Source organism: Polypterus senegalus, chromosome 4 (genome assembly GCF_016835505.1).
Source record: "Polypterus senegalus isolate Bchr_013 chromosome 4, ASM1683550v1, whole genome shotgun sequence".
Taxonomy (NCBI): Eukaryota; Metazoa; Chordata; class Cladistia; order Polypteriformes; family Polypteridae; genus Polypterus; species Polypterus senegalus.
The window spans coordinates 228,789,544-228,808,735 of NC_053157.1; the positions used below are offsets into that span (position 1 = coordinate 228,789,544).

The window sequence follows — 19,192 nt, forward strand, 5'->3', positions numbered from 1 at the left end:
TATCCCTCTACAGACCTTTTTCAGAGGGTGAAAATAAAAAATTTCTATGACAGTCGAGAATATTTAGACATTTAAATTGAAGCACATATGTTAATATTTCAAATATGTGATGCAATTATTCGTCTTTATTATGTACTTATACCTCAATCATCACATTTTTATGAGCACCATGAATTAGGATGGTTAATGCTAGTGCAAATGTTTTATTTTTTAAAAAAAATCACATATTGTGACATGCAACATGACAAGCTAGTCATGATAGCAAAAGAAATTAATTCTGTGCACAAAAGTGCAAATTTTGATTTAAACACAAAACAAAACATTTTAGTGTATCTTTTAATGGTAAGTGTGAAATTCCTTAGAGATCAGTGTTTGGCTTCTTAATGCCTAAATGTAATACAAAAAATATATAAAACTAACAAGCTGATGATTAAATTTGTAGATGATACTTTTCCCAAGGATTCTCAGCTATGCTAAAGTCTCCATTATCTTATAGTTATCTGTCGGACTCGGGCAGAATTCAGTTTGTGAGAGTTGAGGACTGTATTTCTGATATGGATGTAAGCAACACTGGAGCAATCCAAGAAACAGTTCTGTCTACTATTTTCTCTTCACTCTGAACATCTCAGATTATAAATACTACAGCAGGTCATGTCATTTGTGGAAATTCTCAGAAGATTCTGCACTTTTGGGGTGTATTGATCAAGTGTATGAGACAGAGGAGAGGAGTCAGGGGGAAATGTTTGTTTCTTGGTGCGAAGAGAATTGTCTGCAACTTAATATCAGCAAAACCAAAGGAACTATTTATTAACATTTGCCATATCAAGAAGAAGAGTGGATGTAGAGGTGGTCCACTCCTATATGTACTTGGGGGCTACATGTTAACGACAGGTTTGACTGGTTTTAGAACACAGTGGAACAATATAAGAAAGGGCAGTGTAAGCTCTTTAACCTTAGGAGACTGTATTTAATTAATGTGGGAAAGGACATCCTTCACATCTTCTCCAACTCTTGTGTTGGCCAGTGCAATTTTCAACATTGTGGTGTGCTGGGCTGGTAAGATCACTTGAAGAGAAGCCCACTGAATCAACAAGCTAATCCTAAGGGCAGGCACAGTTATGGGATATGCTATGGACCACCTGGAGGTCATAGCGAAGAAGAGAATTAAAACAAAACTGAGTGCCATTATGAAGAATGCTGCATATCCTCTCTCTGACGCACTAACACAGAGGACATTCAACCAATTAATTATTCATCACAAATGTGTCAAGAAACTGCAAGGGGGCTCCCTTATACTGTACTAACAGCAGTATGCCTGTATAACGCCAGTGTGTGTTCAGACCAAAGTGTGTGTGTATGTTTATTTATTTATTTACTTATATATCTACTTGTGTATTTATACATTTAAAGAGCTTCTGTAAAATGCCACATTTCCCCCTGGGAACAAGTAAAGTTCTATCTATTGGTCGATCTATTGGTTGGAACTGGACAGAATTCTGCAAAAGACGATGTTTATTGCAGGTCAAATTATTTTTACATAAATGAAGTTTAAAATATATAAATATATACTGGAGCAATTAGCTTTAGCGACGTGCATAGCTTTGAATAAGGAATACCTAAAAACATTCATCAGCAGCAAGGCATTCGAACCGTTAAGTTAACGGAAAGCAGTGATGGGAAATGTAGTCCAATGTCCTATCGCCGTTTCCGCGCAGTTGCTGTGTTTCTGGTACAGCAGTCTTTTACTGAACCACGTGTAACGACGTCATTTTTTATTGTGCTACTTGAGTTCAGCCAACTGTCTGTCACTGCATCCGGGTTCAGAGTTCTTGTATGCCCTGTGATAGGAAACGGACCAATAAGAGATACGTATTCGGTCCGTATACGAGCGCTTGGACGTGCGGGAATCAGAGAGACGTTGCATGTAACACAATCGAATGGTGCAACGCCTGAGCTGAAGTTTCATTCAGTGGAGAGGCCTCTGAGCGACCGATAGGGGCACCGGGTTGACGTGGAGGCTGTTGTTTAGCCATGAGGGAGACCCGGTAAAAGAAAAGGCTCCTCCCTGCACAAGTGGATTGGAGTCCTGGTGAGTGGACAGCAGGGCAGCGCGGAGGTGAAAGTCAAGTCCAGTGACTGTGGCAGAAGGGAATGCACAGTACAGCAAGGCCGTGGAGGTGTTGGGGCGATGAAAGCAAATGAGGAGGTGAGCAGCAAACGCTGATAGTAGAAACGGATTCGCTTACAAACCGGAGGCTCCTTGTGTCAGCCAGAGATTGTAGACTTAAGGTGACGTTATAATGACGTGGCGAAGTATTCACCCAGGAGAGCACACACAACATAGAGAACCGAAGTAAAGAATGTATAAGAAATAACGGTACCGTCACTCGGCGCTGCTCATTACTTTTGATCTTGATGGAGGATGTCTTGTTTAGGTTCAGTTTTTTTTATTGATCCAGAAGTGGACGACGTAGTAGTTGCATGTTTGCAATTTTGCACGCTACGATGGGAAGAGATACAATTTGCCTGGGGGGTGGGGGTGTGGTTCTGTCATTTTTGTGCGGCTTGTAGGTTGTGGTTGCCGAAGGTGTCCGAAGAAAGGGATACAAAAATGATCATCCTATCGGAGTCTCTTGAAATGACATTTGGGAATACGACTTTAATATTTTCCCTTAAAGTATGGCTGCAGTGACTGGATAAGTGTCAAATTCCCATGTCACATTTTTTTTTACTAAGATCTGAGTAAAATCTTACATAGCAGCTCTGTGCTTTAACCAACATATACAACAAAGTGTAATTCAGAGCCGTCAGGAACAACTGTTTTTGTATTTTTTCAATGCAGTAAGAGCAGCTACCGGGTTTTGAAATAATTTTTCAAAATGCTGTTAATTTAAGAGTTTTGAGTTATTCACTTAAAATATAGTTGACATATTATTAGATTATGCAGCACAGTAGTGCACATTGCTTAGCACTGCCAGTTTACAGATCCAGTGTATTAGGTTTAAATCCAGCAACTTATTGTCATTGTGGAGGAGTTTTTTTTTTTGCATATTGTTCTTGTGTGCTTTGGGTTTTTCCTGATACTTGAGTTTTCCTCCCTAATTTTAAAAGCTTTGCTGTTCTGGTTAAATGGTACCAGTGTCTGTGTGAGTAGATCCTGGTACAGACTGGTACCCTGCCTAGACCCTTTTCTTGCACTGTGCCCAAAGCTGCTAGGATATGATTTTCCTCCCTGCTCCTCTAAATTGGAGTGAATATGTTTGACAAGTATTATTAGCTTGCCAGTGAACGTAACATATTTTCTTTGAGATTGCTTTGAACTGTTGTCAGAACTAAAGCACATTTCAAAAAGATCATAATACAATGTAAAGGTGAATTGTGGTATCACAGGGAAAAGTGTCCTACAACGTATTAATTTTTCTGCTGAAATGTGCTTCATTTCAAAGGTTTTTTGGCAGCCTTAGACTGATTGCTTTGAAAGTTATCCTTGAGCATTGTTTCTTATATGTTTATGTTTGTCACTGAATATACTTTTCTGATTATGGTTTAAAGGCAGTCAGTGCTTCAAAGAAATGACCACTGTAGTGTCAGAATGTAACCATAAACTGGCAGAGGTCAGTTCTTCAAATTACAAAGTGGAAAACTGAATGCAAATTCTCTAAACAATCCAAGTCCGTTTAGTCAATTTTTGTATTGATTTTCACAGAAGAATATACTTCAGCCCGATTTTTAGTCTGTAATTGAACAAAGTTTAGTTGATTTTCCTCTAAAGTGGACTTTACACACAGAGCATAGCACGCCAGCCAAATCGTTGAATCCTGCACAGCTCCACTGAAGTGCTGATTGCCAAATTCCACAACTGCATGTTCCAGTCAAAGCAACAGTAACGGGAAAGTAACATCTTGTGTATGCAAGCTTAAAAAATGTAAACAATGAAAAAAATGAATTAATTCTTAAGTAATAAGGTAGGCACAATTTTACAAGAGGAATTATAAAAGACATTGAGTATTCTTGCAACAAACGAGAGATTGCTTACCAAATAAATATTTGTGAAAAATTTGCACATTCAGAATTGGAGTATGTGAATTAATGAATTTATGCAGGATACCCGCAATCTCGTGTTTAATGTCAGCCCTTGAGGTAGAATAGAAACAATAGTATCAATGGCTCCTTATAAGATGAAAAAATTTAACTGCCTAGCCAGTAAATAATGCATTACAGTAGTCATTAATTTCTAAGCATTCTATATATTTATAAAATGTCTTAATTTTCCAAATTGTTTAAGATGGAAAAGCGAGTTTTATGTAGTTTTTGTAATGTGAGTTTTAAAAGACATGCCAGTGTCAACAATAGCACCTAAATTGAGTGCTGATTCAGTAAAACTAATGGTTAGTCCAACTTAGGTAAAAAGTGACAGAATTGTTGCATCTGCATCATTCCATCTAGTAAATAACATTTCTAATTTTTCTCTATATTCAAAGATGAATAGGTTTCATCCATCTACTCCTTTAACTCACTGACACATTTATTTACGTTCTGAAAATAGATAGATGTTAATCAAGCCATGCAAGGACAGTGTCCAGAGCTTTTCAATAGTTTTGTTGGGTCTAGGGGATATGTAGTAACAATAGAATGTTGAAAGGCACTATATTCAATATGTATTTATAAGTATGTATGTGTGTGTGTATGTATATGTATGTGTATATATATATATATATATATATATATATATATATATATATATATATATATATATACAGAGAGAGAGAATTACAAAAAGGTGCTATATGGGCACAGGAGGCACAATTATAAAAGAAATAAACTTTTATTTTCTTTGTCTGTAGGCTATGTCTTCCCCGTACCCACAGACATAACACAGTCCCACACTAAGCACAAGTACAAACTCAAATAAACACAAATCAGATCTCCTCTTCTTTATCTCCTCCACTCCTCTAACAGCAGCATAGTCCCTCTCCTCCCAACTCTGGCTCCCAGAGTAGTGTGTGCTGGTCCCTTATATAGGTCACCCGGAAGTGCTCCAGGTGTTGTTGACCCACTTCCAGCAGCACTTCCGGCTGTGGTCGAAAGAACCGCCCACACACGCTCAGGGACAGTAGCAGCACATCCTGACGGGCCGTAACAAACTCCAATTCCCATGAACCCTTCGGGAGTCCAAGGTATTGATGCCATCCAGGGGGTTTGCGATCTAGCGTTCCAGGGGAGGTGATGCTTTGTCCACACATGCTCCCCTGGTCCTTCCAAGGCAGAGGCATCCCGGCCAGGCAGGGGCCCCTGGCCATCCATTACAATAAATATATATATATATATATATATACATACACACACACACACACACTGTTGGTTATGATATTTGAATATTTATGATTGACATTTCAGCAACTTTATAAGTTCTGATTAGAAGCTGTCCCTGAATCCAGTGGTGCAGGTGCCAATGTTTCCTTAGAGAGCAGTTAGAAAAGCAACTTGATAACACCTTCGACACATCACATTTTTCTGCCAAAGTCAATATTAAAAAATAAGGTGTAACTGGAAAATCCAACAAATTCCAGTACTGGAAGATAACTAGAAATGGATAAAAAAAGGCACCAGTCAGCTAAAGCATGTATATTTAATAACTGTGAGAAAGGAGTATACCAGACACGATGAAAAGGTGCAAAGTAAATGTGAATGTGCTGCAAATGAAAACATTATTTTGTTATTATAATACAATAAACATAAAATAATGAGCAAAGTGTTAGTTAGTGAATAGAAAAATGTATAAAAGCTAATAGGAAAAAAAGAATGAACAGTGTGCATAACTAGATGCAAAACAATTTTAAAATATTGCAAACAAGTTTTGCAAAATTGAAATTACTCAGATCAGCAACTTGCATGCAGCAACTTCTTTACAAAATAGGAGATTACTGTGCAAATATAGTATATACTAAGAATGCTACATTAATTTCACTGTTGAATAGTGCTGATGAACCTAAAAACCAAAAGTAAATAGTACAAATTGGACGTGCATAAACTTGCTTTATGCATCAATCAGAAAGTGGGGAAATGTGAAGAAAATAGGTGTATGCTTGTTTGAGGGGTATAAAAATCTGACAGAAAATACCTTTTAGAATTTACTTCTTTGCCAATGCTAGAACAAGGTATTTCATGTTTGTGCTTTCAGTCACAAAGTGTTAAAATGTGCAACTCTGCAGTTGTACCTCATGTGTGTAAAGTTAGCGAGTTTACATCAACAAGTAATTGGGAAATGTCAAGTTCCTACAACTGATATTTCTCTCTTTACTGAAATTTTAGAGTAAGTAGGTAGAGAAATCTGTGTCAAGATAGTATGCTGGTATAGAAGACTGTTGTTACGGTGGCTGTCATTGCTAAACTGTTCTGAAGAAGTTTAATGTCTGCTGGAGGGCTGGTATGGTAGCCATAAGTAGTGTGTTTTTTTTTTTTAAACCCAGATCTAGAGCTGTATGGTATGACCAAAATTCTATATCACGGTATTTTTCAAAATTATACCGGTTTCACGGTATTCAACGGTATTTTTTCCCCATGCATGAGTGGAAGTTAACCTTTTTTCCACTGCAATTACTGCTGTAGACTGGCTAAGAATAACCTATTCCACTGTCATGAAAATTGTACATTGTACAAAAAAACATTAATAAGTCAGGTGCACATTAAAATAAGTTGTTACACATTCCCAAATGAGTAATAATGTATGCCTAGCGATTTAATTTTTTTGGTTATAAAGGAATAAATAAGTAGTACAAAGTATAAATCGATAACAATTCAGAGTTTAAGTCAATACCTAACAATTAAAGATCTAAATTAAGTTGCATTTGAATTTCAGCAAACAATCTTTAGAATGGCTTGTTTGTAACATTCTTGCAGCTAGTTAATTCTTTTGACTGTTTACGGTCTTTGTAGTAACTTGTTAATCAATCCTTTTAACTTTGTTAATGCTCTTATTGTATTGTATTTATAATTGATGACTCAGTGAGTTTAATATTGATTTAAGAAGTCTTCATTATGGTTTGTTTCTATCACTATACAAATTCACAAACAGTAGGAATGTAATGTATGGGGTTGAGGTATCCTGTTCTTAATAACACAATAACACATCAATTTGCAATGTTTTCAGACATGAATTTCTTTGTCATCTTAATCAAATATCTTTCATACCCACAGTTCTGTTTGCCTTGTGCATTTTATTTGATTTCTTTGTTTCATCAGTGTGTATTGAAAGGCAGGACTCAGCATTTCATGTTTTTGAAATTTCTATGAAAGACTAAATATTTGTTGCTCTTACAGGAAGAGATCCTTCAAGAAGATGTGTGGCTGCCTCCAAGTTGGAACTGTAGACTATAAGCTTGAATTATAGATGTTGGGAGGACATGGACTCTGCCATGATCATGGAATTTCAAAAAGTAGGTGAAATGGAAGCAGGAACAATTCACATCAAAGAAGAAGATTGTGAATGGGAGATTGTGCGCCTTACAGAAGAGGGTCCAGAGAATTATGAAAGTGAAGATACTGTTCTTAAAGCAGCAAGGGAAAATGAAGAAGGCGACAAAGAGGAGGAGGAAGAAGATTTTGAGCAACAGTCTGTCTGTGTTAAAGTCGAGGATTCTAGTATAGAACGTGCATCAGCTGTAAAGCAGCCTGCAACCTGTAAGTGATTTCATTGAACTAAATCCTCTTGTGTGTTTTAGACATCAGCATGCACCTAAGGATTACAGTATATTGTGCCATTTGTACATTCTGAAATTGAAAAAATTATACCATTCAGGGTAGACGACCTACTCTTGTCAAATTACAGTCCAAGGTGGCAGCAAACTGTTTAGGTTCAGCCAATGTGTTAATCAGACACCAGTGTGTGGTATTAAATGGAATATTTATCTTAATGTGAGGGCCAGTTTTTGATCTTTCCATTCTTGCCATTCACTCAATTTGAGAAAATCAAGCCCTCCTTACACTGGAAAGAATTGGGGACTAGATCTTGTTTGTTTTTTCATATTATTGCCAAATGTGTTATTCACATGAGTATTTTATCATCCATACTCGTTTGATAGTGTACTGCATGTAAAAAGGAGGCTCTAAGTGAGTGAGATTCAGTCCATATTGCAGTCTTTGTTTCCATCCAGCAAATAAAATCAAATAATATGGCAAAGTGGCAGCCTTTTTTAACACTTAGCAGCTCCTTGATGTTGGCTTTTTGTTGACAACTGACATAAAATGTTGAGCTAGAACTTATGGCTAGTAACATACTTGTCACTGTCGATTTTTGTGTGCTAATGTAAGTGTAGAGCACTCTTTTACTATTGTCATGAAGCAGAGCATTGTGCAAGGAATACAGCATTTAAAAATTTGAATCAAATGCTTTCACTTTAACACAAATGGCATTTTAAACCCCTACACCTAAGGAGTAATCAATCGGCTAATCAATTAGCAAAATAGTCATTATTTGCAGCCCTACAGCAAAACTGCATTTTCAAAAACCATGAGTATTTTATAAGGTGAAGAATTTATCTGCTTTTTAGGTAGACTGTTAAAGCCAAAAAAAGCTGTAATTGTAAAAATTTAAATTTGATTTATAGTTTTAAAATGTTATTTTAAAACCATATGACTCTTTTAATGCTGTGGTATGTTTATAACATGAACGCCCCATTAGACAAACTGACATTTTCCTGTTATATACTCGCATTATCATTCTTGAGCTATTCTTGGTTATTATCTTTTAAATTTTCACTGTCCTATTTAGAATTGATTTTTTCCATTTGGAAAGTTATACTGTATATATTTCATGTATTCGAATATATATAATATATATATATTTTTTTATATATTTTTTACTGTTGTAAGCGTATTATTTCAATAGTTTATATATCACATTTTATCAAGCACTTTCACATGCTTTGAGGTACTTATTTATTTGAGCATGAGCGTTGGAGGATTAAGTGTATATTTTGTTCTGGCAGAGTGACCCTGTTTTCCCTTTTCAGACTCTTTATTATGTTAATCTTAACAGAATGTTACAAATGCCAACTATAGCCATTGTAAGTTTATTCTTTCCAGCCTGGTCACTCTAGGGAGTGACTGCTATTTTATCTCAATACTTCATTCTTAAGCAAGACCCTTAACAACAGAATTACCAGAGCCTACGAAAAAACTTGTAGATTTCCGGCCCACTTTAAATCCGTTCGCACCTCTCCGCCAGCGTCTTTTGTCCTGTAAAAGTTCTCCCAGCTCATGCTTTGGTTGATTATCTGGGAGTGAGGTGCTGTAATTTTAGAATGGAAATAATAGATCGTTATTTGGAATACGTGTGTTCCATTACTACAATAATCTGTGTAAACACATTTTTAAAACAGATGTTTTTCATATTTTAGTAGTAAATGACAAAATGTAGGCATATACTATTTAATATGTGAAGCCTGAAGTCCAAAGATCAAATAAACACTTTCACAAAAGGTTCAAGGACGATACAACAGCTTCCGTGGCATAGCGGTAAGATTTGCTGACTTGTAATCAAGAGTCCCCAGTTCGATCCCGACTGCCTCCTATATTTGCCGTTTTCAGTCGTGAGCTGCTCTTTTTATTAATAATATACAGTACACACATACATTTGGTTTGTGTCTGTAACAGACGGTCTACATTTATTGGACTTGTTGAAGTTACCGTTTTTTTTTTTTGTTTGTTTTTTTCACTTTTATTCTCTCAGTCACAATCACGATACATACTACTGCCCTAGGGATCTGACGCTGTTAGTTTTTATTTGAAACTGGGAATAGCTGTAGATGTGAGTGGTGTTTTGAAGCAATGGAACTGGACATTCTCTCATCTGGTGGGATAAAAGCTGACACACAAACGCTGGCGAATCTGCCTTCTTCATATCTCACCGTCACTTGATTTTTTTTTTTTTTATTCAGTTTTATTGAGTGTTCCTGCTCACGCTGAATTAGTATGCGCCTTATGGTCTACGATGTCAAAAAAAAAACGGAGACATAGGTATGGAATTATTCGTTTTATGACCTGTATAGTACATTTCAGAAAACATTGTGGCACGGATGCAACATTATTCATATTCATTCACATAACATCTTGCGGTTGTAAACAGTGAACGTGTGTTCCCCGTCCGATCTTGCTGTATGGTGCTGTTTTTTTTGTACCCCAGGACATGCAGAGGAAAGAATAGTACAGAGAGGACAGTTCAGCACTATATGCAATCATCAAATTCAAATGCTCACAGTTCACACACACGCAAGGACCATCCTTTCTACCTTTATGATGTGTAAACCTGTTGCAAGGACCATATCAGACAGAGTCTCTGTCCTAGAGCCCTTGATTCACTAGCTGCATTCCCACTCCTAGACATTCCAAAGTAGATTCTGTTGTGGGCCATCCATTATAATAAGAGAGGCTTTCAAGCCAATGACTGTATTGCTCCTTTAGCTGAGGTGAAATTTTCACAAGTAGGAGAGCACCTTGATAGTAGAGCAATGACACCAAGTCCCACAAAGTTATCGAATAGAAAAAACAAACAGAAGGTTTGTAACAGTTAATAAATATTGCATTACTTATATTTACAATTGACTAGCAAACAGAAATGCAGCATGAATAGCCAATGAGCAGCTCTAGTCAGGATTTTGTAGAATAAAGTAGTCAGTCTTCAGCCTAGATTTAAAAGCTGAGACAGGCATATTTTCTGTTAGCAGGCAGATCATTCTACAGCTTCAGGGCCATGTAAGTAAAAGTTCAACCTCCCACTGTTATGATTCCAAGGATTAGTAGAATAAGTAGGCCTGCATCTTGAAATCTTAATAATGTAATGACTCTCCTTAAGTGTCCTTTGCACCTGTGTCTACAATGTGTATTGCTAATGCTGGAGGCATTTAGACAAAACGAAGGGAGCAAACAACAGTCCAGGTTAGATTACATTCTTTTACCACATCTCTTTAACTCATGTATGTATCTTTTAATCCCAGGTTTTCAAGACAGTGGCCGCTGTTCCCCATCATCTCTTAATCAGGACTCTCCTCAGTGCAGCACAGAGCTAGAAGAATGTAATGACAATGTGAAGCAATCAACTTTTGGAGAAGAGAAAGCCGGAGTCTCTTCTTTCCATTGCAGCTCTCTGTCTGATGCAGGGATTACAGTGGGAGATTCCCTGATATCCGAAGGACATGTGTATTGCAGAGGTGACATGACATATTATATCTGCCATGACTGCGGAAAAAGTTTTAAGAATAAGTCCTATTTTCAGCATCATCTTAAAATGCATGCTGCACACAAGGCTTTTGCTAGTGCTGAATGTGGCAAACGGTTCTCTCAAATACGTAATCTGCTTACAAACAGAAGAATTCACACAGAAGAGAGAAAATATTGTTGTCCCGAATGTGGCATAGAATACATATACAGATCTGATCTGCAGGATCATTTAAAAGTTCACGCAGGAGATGACAAATCCTATTGTTGCACTGAATGTGATGACTGTTTCACAGATCTTAACAAACTTGAGAATCATGAGTGTGCTCATGCTGGAGAGAAACAACATGCCTGTTCTGAATGTGGCAAAGAGTTCCGAGAGAGAAAATCCCTTCAAATCCATCAGAATATTCATATGGGAGAGAAGCCGTATTGTTGTGCTGAATGTTCAGAACGCTACTCAGACTTAAGAAGTCTTGAGGAGCACATGTTGACTCACTCTGGAGAGGAAGTACACCATTGCCTTGAATGTGGCAAGCAATTTGCACTCCAAAGTGATCTTCAGAAACATGCCATAATTCATGGTGGGGAAAATTCTCATGGTTGTACAATATGCGGTAAATGGTTTTCAGAAAAAAAATCACTTCAGATACATCAGAGAGTTCACAATGGGGAAAAGTCCTATATCTGTTCTGAATGTGGAAAACAGTTTTCCCAAATACGCAGTTTTCAGGCACACACAAGGATTCACAGCGGAGAGAAGCCATACTGCTGCATCGAATGTGGTAAACAATTCACAGACTTCAGCAGTCTTAAGAAGCATGCAAGAATTCACAGTGGTGAGAAGCCGCATTCATGTTCTGAATGTGGGAAACGATTTATCTACAGGAGAGATCTCCAGAGACACACAAGAATTCACACAGGAGAGAAGCCACATTGTTGCTCCGAGTGCGGTAAACCTTTCTCAGATATAAGAAATCTAAAGCAGCATATCCTAACACACACTGGAGAAAAGCCACACTGCTGTTTCGAATGCGGCAAGAGATTCACACATATAAGTGGTCTTCATAAACACACGAGAATTCACACCGGCGAGAAGCCATACTCCTGTTCTGTGTGTGGCAAAGAATTCTTCCAGATAAGCCATCTGAAGACGCACATGAGAATTCATACCGGGGAGAAGCCATTTTGTTGTACTGAATGTGGCAAGCAGTTTTCAGAGAGAAAAACTCTTCAGATCCACCAGAGAATCCACACTGGAGAGAAACCATTTTGCTGTTTTGAATGTGGTAAGCCATTCACACATAAAAGCAGTCTTCAGAGGCATACCAAAATTCATGCTGGAGAGAAGCCTTATTGCTGTACAGAATGTGGTGAGCAGTTCTTCCAGTTAAGCAATCTTAAAAAACACTCATTAGTTCACAGTGGAGAGACAGACTCCACAGAGGATTGTGCATCAAATACAAAATTCTGGTATGTGACAGATATTGGTGTCATACACCAGAAAGAATAAGGAAGCACTAGTTACCTAAAATATACAATCTGCAACAGACAGTAAACAGGGTATACTGGTCCAAGAGAAGAGAAATTCTAATGATTGAGTCTTCAGTCCTGTGTAACTGCTTTGTGCTACAGGTGACAAAAGATAATTTGTAAAATATCTTGATGGGACAAAAATGTGTCAAAAGCTCTCCTACATTTTCAGTATTTATTGAGAAAACCACTTTGAAATTTTTGGTGCCATTAACAGTTGCTGTTCAAAGCAGAGAATACAACTTCGAGAGAATGAAACAAAACCTGCGTAAAAAGACTAAATGGCTTTGACGAGACAGTCCATCCAACTATGAAGCTCTACTGGCAACAGAACCCAAATCAAATCTGGAAGCCACAAGAGGTACAATAACAATTTGACCATAATCACCTGTACTAACCTGCACAAGGATAAGAATCTTGAACGTGCTTTTTGCTGGGTGGGTTTCAGTGCAGTGCACCTGTACTAATATTTGAGGCAAACATTTTCAGAACAGCATAAGTACAACAGGATATCTCAAAATTCCTAGTATTAGAAGGTGCCTAGCTTTTTCCCTGAACTAAGCCAGGCAAATATTAAAAACTATGGTGATGTCATATTACTGTATCACAATTCATGATTCAACCACAGTGCAATACACAAAGCTGCGTAAACTGAAATTTAAGTGTGGTGGTTGGTGCTACTGCCTACCAGTTTCAGAATCATCGGCTACTATCCACATTCAGGGAGTGACCAAGTGTACTATACGTGTGCTATACATGTTTTCTCATTGTCTGCACCTGTGCGCCACTTTCCTCTCACAATCCAGGGAAATGTAGAGTAACTCTAAGCCAGACTGGTGTGATAGGATGACATCCCCTCCAGAGTTTGTTTTTTGCTTCACTTAATTAGAGGTTTTCTGGTAGGCTGCTTATTTTAAAAACAAATACCAACAGTAGCTGGTTATACTGTCCTGGGGGTTTGAGAATACAATTATGTTTTTTCCATTATTTTTTTTCGTAAACACTATGTACTTAGGCACTTAGTCGCCCCATTCTGTGAGTGCATGGTCTGCCACTTTCTTGGCTATGCTGTTCTTGCTCCTTGACACTTCTACTTCAAAATTGTAGCACTTACAGTTGGCCAGGACAGAATTTTCACATAATGACTTGGGTCAAAGTTGTCATCTTGTGAGAGTGCTATTTTTAAAGTCATTGAGCTCTTCAGTGTAAGCCATTCTACTGCCAATGTTTGTCAATGGAGACTGCATAGCTATTTGCCTTCATTTATACACCTGTTAAACTATATGGCCTAAAGTACATGGACACTCCTCTATATGATTGGTTAAGTGCACATATTGGTTGTATTTGAAAATTTAACAGCTAACATTTCAAACCAATGCTTTACAGATATCCTGATTTAAGTTTTCTAGCTCCCTTTTTCAGTTGCTTTAAAACTGAAATGAGTTTGTGCTGCTGGTTTTGAAAAAAATGTCCATCTTTAAGGAAATACTCCACTCAGTATTTTTTGTGTTACTTACCTCATGTAGTTTGTAGTAATGGCTGAGATATTGTTTAATCCCTTCATTTCGAGAACATATCTTCTAACAAAATTGGTGTCTGTTTTGGCCTGTGCTGTAAACAGCAAACAACATCAAAACATCCTTTAAAAATTTTCACATTCTGTCCCACAATCCACTTATCTAGTCATCCAGACGTATGCTCACAACATACAAAATTACAAGCATTTTTTTTTATCTATATTTTCTGAAAATCCAAACAATGCACAAACAGGAAAAATATTCATAAATTAAAGACCCACCTCCCTCCTCATTCATTGGTCAAGAGTTCTGACAACTTTAAAAAAAAAAAAATAACTGTCTGGAGGTGCACAACTCTGATTTTCTAATTGTATTTATTTAAAAGTATTTTAACAAAAATTGCATATGTTTTTGCCTGTTGTGAGCGTACCAGTAGATGACTTTATGCAACACAATTAAGTTGGAGGCTTGTTTATGGAGGTATTGAGTATTGTTTGTAGTTGTGTATTGTTGTCACTACATCAGGAACTTTTGCTCTCCATAAAAATGTGAGAAAAATTTTTTCTCAGTCATCAGTACAAGCTACATGAGGTAGGAAAACATATACTAAAATTATAATTTTGTGCTGGAATATTCATTAAATATATACTATATAGGCAAAACTATGTGCATAACCCTCCAATGATTGAGTTCACATGTTTCACCCATTGTTAACACGTGCGTAAAATCAGGTACATAGCCTTGCAACCACTAGTTATAAAATATGTCATTTTTCAGGTGCAGTATTATTTTAATGTCATTCTTTTTTATCTCTTACCTAAAGTCACTATTAGCGAAGCATCTTTTTTTCCCAAGACAGTTGTACCAAAGCTACTGTAATGAAGTGCAGAAGCTGTTCAATAATCACTCAGAAGGCTACTGTCTAATGAAATTGATTTTTCAGCACGTTGGGAAGCTTGCAGAGCATTGGCACAGCTCTCTTGGTCCTGATTGCTTCTTCCAGGTAGTGCTGGTGAGTCCTGTAGGCTATTTAGTGTTGTTGTGCAGTGTTTTTCAAGTACAGTCCTTCAGAAGTTTCATAGTTGCAGGATTTTTAATCCAACCAATTTTCACCAAGTACAAGATTCTGCCTTTTAATTGATATCATTGTGTAATCATCTGTCTTGTGTATATTTCTAAGAAGTTCATAAACATTTGCTTTATTTGCCATTTAACACACTTGTTTATTTTCAATTTACCTTTTTTCTGTAGAGTGTGCCCCCTTAATTGCATCTAAATTGCTGATAAAGCAGATTGGTGGCTTTGCAGCTAAGGAACTGTACAAGTATCTGAAAGGCTGCCAGTTCAAATCCCTTTACTGCCAGAAGAGATCCTTCTCCGTTGGGCCCTTCAGCAAGGTTTCTAACCTGACAATTGCTCCAGAGGTGCTATACAATGGGTGACCCTGCACTCTTATCTCTGAAAGTCATGTGAAAATACAATTTCCCCAGTGTACCAAATGTCAAAAAAATATTAATAATCAGTGAGCAGTGCAGGCATGGGTGCAAACCACAATGAATGTTGAAGGGGAGCCATTATTTCACAGATGTGTTTCACTTGTCTGCTCAATAAGAAATGTTCCTTGCAAATGACCAAACAATTTTATGCCCTCTTAGCATTCAGTGGTGTCAGCATTTGGGTGCAATAAAGGGATCAAACTTTATTAAGAAGAATACGGCAAAGAAAGCTTAACCACTTCAGAATTTTCTAGCATTAGAGAATGAAAAGGTCAGCTCATTAAATAATGAGATTAATTGAAAATAAAAAGACTTTGACTAGGAAATAGGTGTAAATAAAAACCCGCTGCCATGGAGTTTCCCAATGACTGAACCTGGGAGCTGTTGTCATAGTATTCATGTATTCTCTGTAGCCCTGCTCATCTCTGAAATTAACATTTTAAGCCCTATCAATTGATTACATTTTACCAGTACAGAGTGTTCAGATTCAGACTTCAGATTTCAAATGTTGGGTGGCAAAAAAAGAAAACATCAGAAAATCAGATCTTAAACAAATAAGGTGCATTTCACCATGGTGAGCCAGTTAATTGTCTACTGCTGCAGACCTACCCCTAACTTGTATCGGTTTCAGAAAATGAATGAATTAATGAATATCTGTCTCTCACAGAATGATGACAGTGGTGCAATACCAAAAACGGACAATTTACTACAAGACTGTAAGTTAAGTGATATTTTAACAAATATTTCATAAATGTCATTGATCACCTAAATATGGATCATACTTGATCATTTTTTTAAGCTAATCCTGTTTTTCAGTGCAACTAAATGCAAATAGAGCCCTTATGTAATGAAAGTCTTGAAGAAGCAGACTTACATAAAGTAGTAAAAACACATCCCTGATCAGTAAAATTAAAGGGAAAAATGTAAATGGACAGAAGCTGTAACTGCATAATAATCTTTTGAATAACAGGAAAGAGGATGAAAAATGACATGAAGACAAATATGAGGTATTATGTACTGTGATTCTGAGTAAGAAATGAAATAAAGGAGACGAACAGACAACGAAACACTAACTGAGCTGAATTGCATGAGTGGAACTTATGTCCTGAAAAACTTGCTTGTGTTCTTCCATCCTGGAAGCAGTTAAAACTTCATTCTTTCACTCTTTGTAATATCATGAAAACACCAAATACCTCAAGGTTTTGGAGGCGATTTCAACAGCGCAATCACTGTAAACTTTTAAAGAGACCTGGGATCTTCTCACACCAGCCTTCTTATTATGCCAAAGCTTCACTATGCAACTCCTGGTGGCTCCTGCTGTGTGAATCTCTTGCTGTGCTGAGTTTGACTGTGGGAATCTCTTAGTGAAAATTTCAAAAGAAAGACTACTTTTTCCTCTCTTATTTTTGGTGTTCTATTCAATTAATTATGTAATTATTTTAAAACTAAAGTGTTTCTTTCTGCTGAATTAATTTGCATTTGGCTATGCAATACTTTTTTAATTCATCTCTTTTCCTCGATTTATCATTTAATCTTTTTTTTTTTATTATTTCATAATGTCTCCTTACCCAGAGACTCTTTGCCTGCTTGAATTATTCTCTCAGTCCACGTGATCTTATTTTTAGTTTTTATTGTAATTTACTTAAATTACATTGTAATGGTGCTTAATGTTAAATATGGTGTTCAAAATAAAAATGTATTTGAAAATTCCCCAGAAGGGTATGCTGAGAATAGGGTGACTAGTCTGTCCAGCTCAGTGTGTTGCCACAGTAACCCTCTTGAGGATAACTGGGATGGTTTGAAAATTAGTTAGAACTGAAACAGTTAAGTATGACATTACAAACAAAAAGAGATTAACTCTGGAAAAAAATAGGGATGAAGACAAAGTACCCAGCCAGCACATAAAATAATCTCTAGATATATGCAGCTGGAAATGCAGTTGTGTGAAACAAAAACATTGAAATACAGGAAGCATGGGTTGGATATAACCTGTTGAGAAAAGACTGCATCTGTACAGGAAGAACATATTAGCAAATCAGTGGACTAATTCTGGATGATGGACAGTTTCACTGAGGAGGCAGTTGAAACATGACATCAGTAGGCTTCACAGCATTACTGTTTGCAGTGTTGTCAGGAAGAGGTGTGGAAGGTTATATGGGCTAAATTTAATGGACGTGATCACCTTTATCTGCCCCATTTTCCTCTCCAGTGCCAGATTGTGTACTGCCTCTCTTGTGAAATGATTCCATGGCTGTAATAAAAGAAGTTTAAGGTGCTAGTCTGCAAGGCTTTATGCTGGATCATTAAACTGGAGCACCACTTAATTACATTGGTTTGATCAAAAACAATAAAAGCCTCTTAAGAGACGAGTGCTGCTTCACCTCAGATGTACTTTTGTCGCCTTTTTCCACGAACTAAGGAGGCACCTTAAGACTGACTATACAATATGAACTTTTTGAATTTCCTGAAATTACCCAGTTTCATGATGTAATCACTTTGTTTAAGTGACTGTTTTGAATTTTTTGGAATGCGAAAGGCTAAATATGTATATAAGGAATGTATAAATGTAATATGCTTGTATATGTGTATTTACGTGATTGTTTTATTACTTCATGTTAGCGCACTTGCGCAAAAGTTGTATCATCTTCTCATCATATGTAAAAAATTGTGTGTATTGTTGCCATTACAAATGTACTGGCATTGTAACAGGAGGCCTCCTATTGGTCTCTCCAACCTATAATAAAATAGGAAAAATAAAAAATGACGTGTGTTTAAAAAAAAAAAAACGGGGTGAAATTGAAGTTATAGTCAAAGTGGAGCACAGAACAGATCTGCTTCACGGGGAAAAGTCAAGTGAACACAGTGACATGAGATTCTTACATTCATGTTTCCTGAGGAGAGTGACATTGATACAATACCAAGAATAATAGCATACATAATAAGAGGTGTTTGTATATACAGTATATCATGGTAGGTAGGCATCTCAAAATTGGGCCATGGCTGGCCAGAGTGCCCTCTTTATAGCTGTTCATTGAATAGTTTTATTTAGTTGCTGCATTTTTTAAGCTTAAATGTTCCTTTATTAAGTTATAGTGTCAATTGTTTGCGTGTTGCCTCAATTATATGGCATTTTCTATATGATTCTCATCTAATTTTTGTCATCTGTTGAAATGAAATGTTTAAATTTATTTTATTACTTACATACATTACAAAATATTCCAATATGTATTGCATCACAGATATTAGTGCTGAATATGCCCAACAGACTCCAACTGCCAGAAAGACAGAAATCTGTTTATATTATATACAGTAGATAATATTTTTTTATTGAATTTATTAAAACCATACAAACAAGTCAAACTTAACAAACTAATTTCAGTTCAGACCCTACCCAAGAGAAAGTAAGGAAGGCCAACAGCCAGAGTATAACTT

General features: G+C 36.8%; 1 protein-coding gene across 2 annotated transcripts; it reads left to right on the forward strand.

Moving 5' to 3' along the window:
• Positions 1–1,837: 1,837 nt before the first annotated feature.
• LOC120528098 (gastrula zinc finger protein XlCGF26.1-like) lies at positions 1,838–18,546 on the forward strand. Of its 2 annotated transcripts, XR_005633464.1 has the most exons (4): positions 1,838–2,206; positions 7,321–7,680; positions 10,995–13,108; positions 16,428–18,546. XR_005633464.1 is itself a non-coding variant. In XM_039752121.1 (3 exons), the coding sequence occupies exons 2-3, from the start codon at positions 7,404–7,406 to the stop codon at positions 12,725–12,727; spliced, it is 2,010 nt and encodes a 669-aa protein (XP_039608055.1). In that variant the 5' UTR covers positions 1,838–2,206; positions 7,321–7,403; the 3' UTR covers positions 12,728–18,546. The 2 variants fall into 2 exon arrangements, 1 of the variants encoding a protein (XP_039608055.1); XM_039752121.1 differs by having other exon boundaries at positions 10,995–18,546.
• The last annotated feature ends 646 nt before the right edge of the window (positions 18,547–19,192 follow it).

What these genes read in the sequence shown, in the direction of transcription:
- LOC120528098 (XM_039752121.1), top strand. Translation starts at nt 7,404, where the DNA reads ATGGACTCTGCCATGATCATGGAATTTCAAAAAGTAGGTGAAATGGAA. An exon ending in TGTAAAGCAGCCTGCAACCT is followed by an intron (nt 7,681 to 10,994) that starts GTAAGTGATTTC and finishes TTTTAATCCCAG; the next exon opens with GTTTTCAAGACAGTGGCCGC.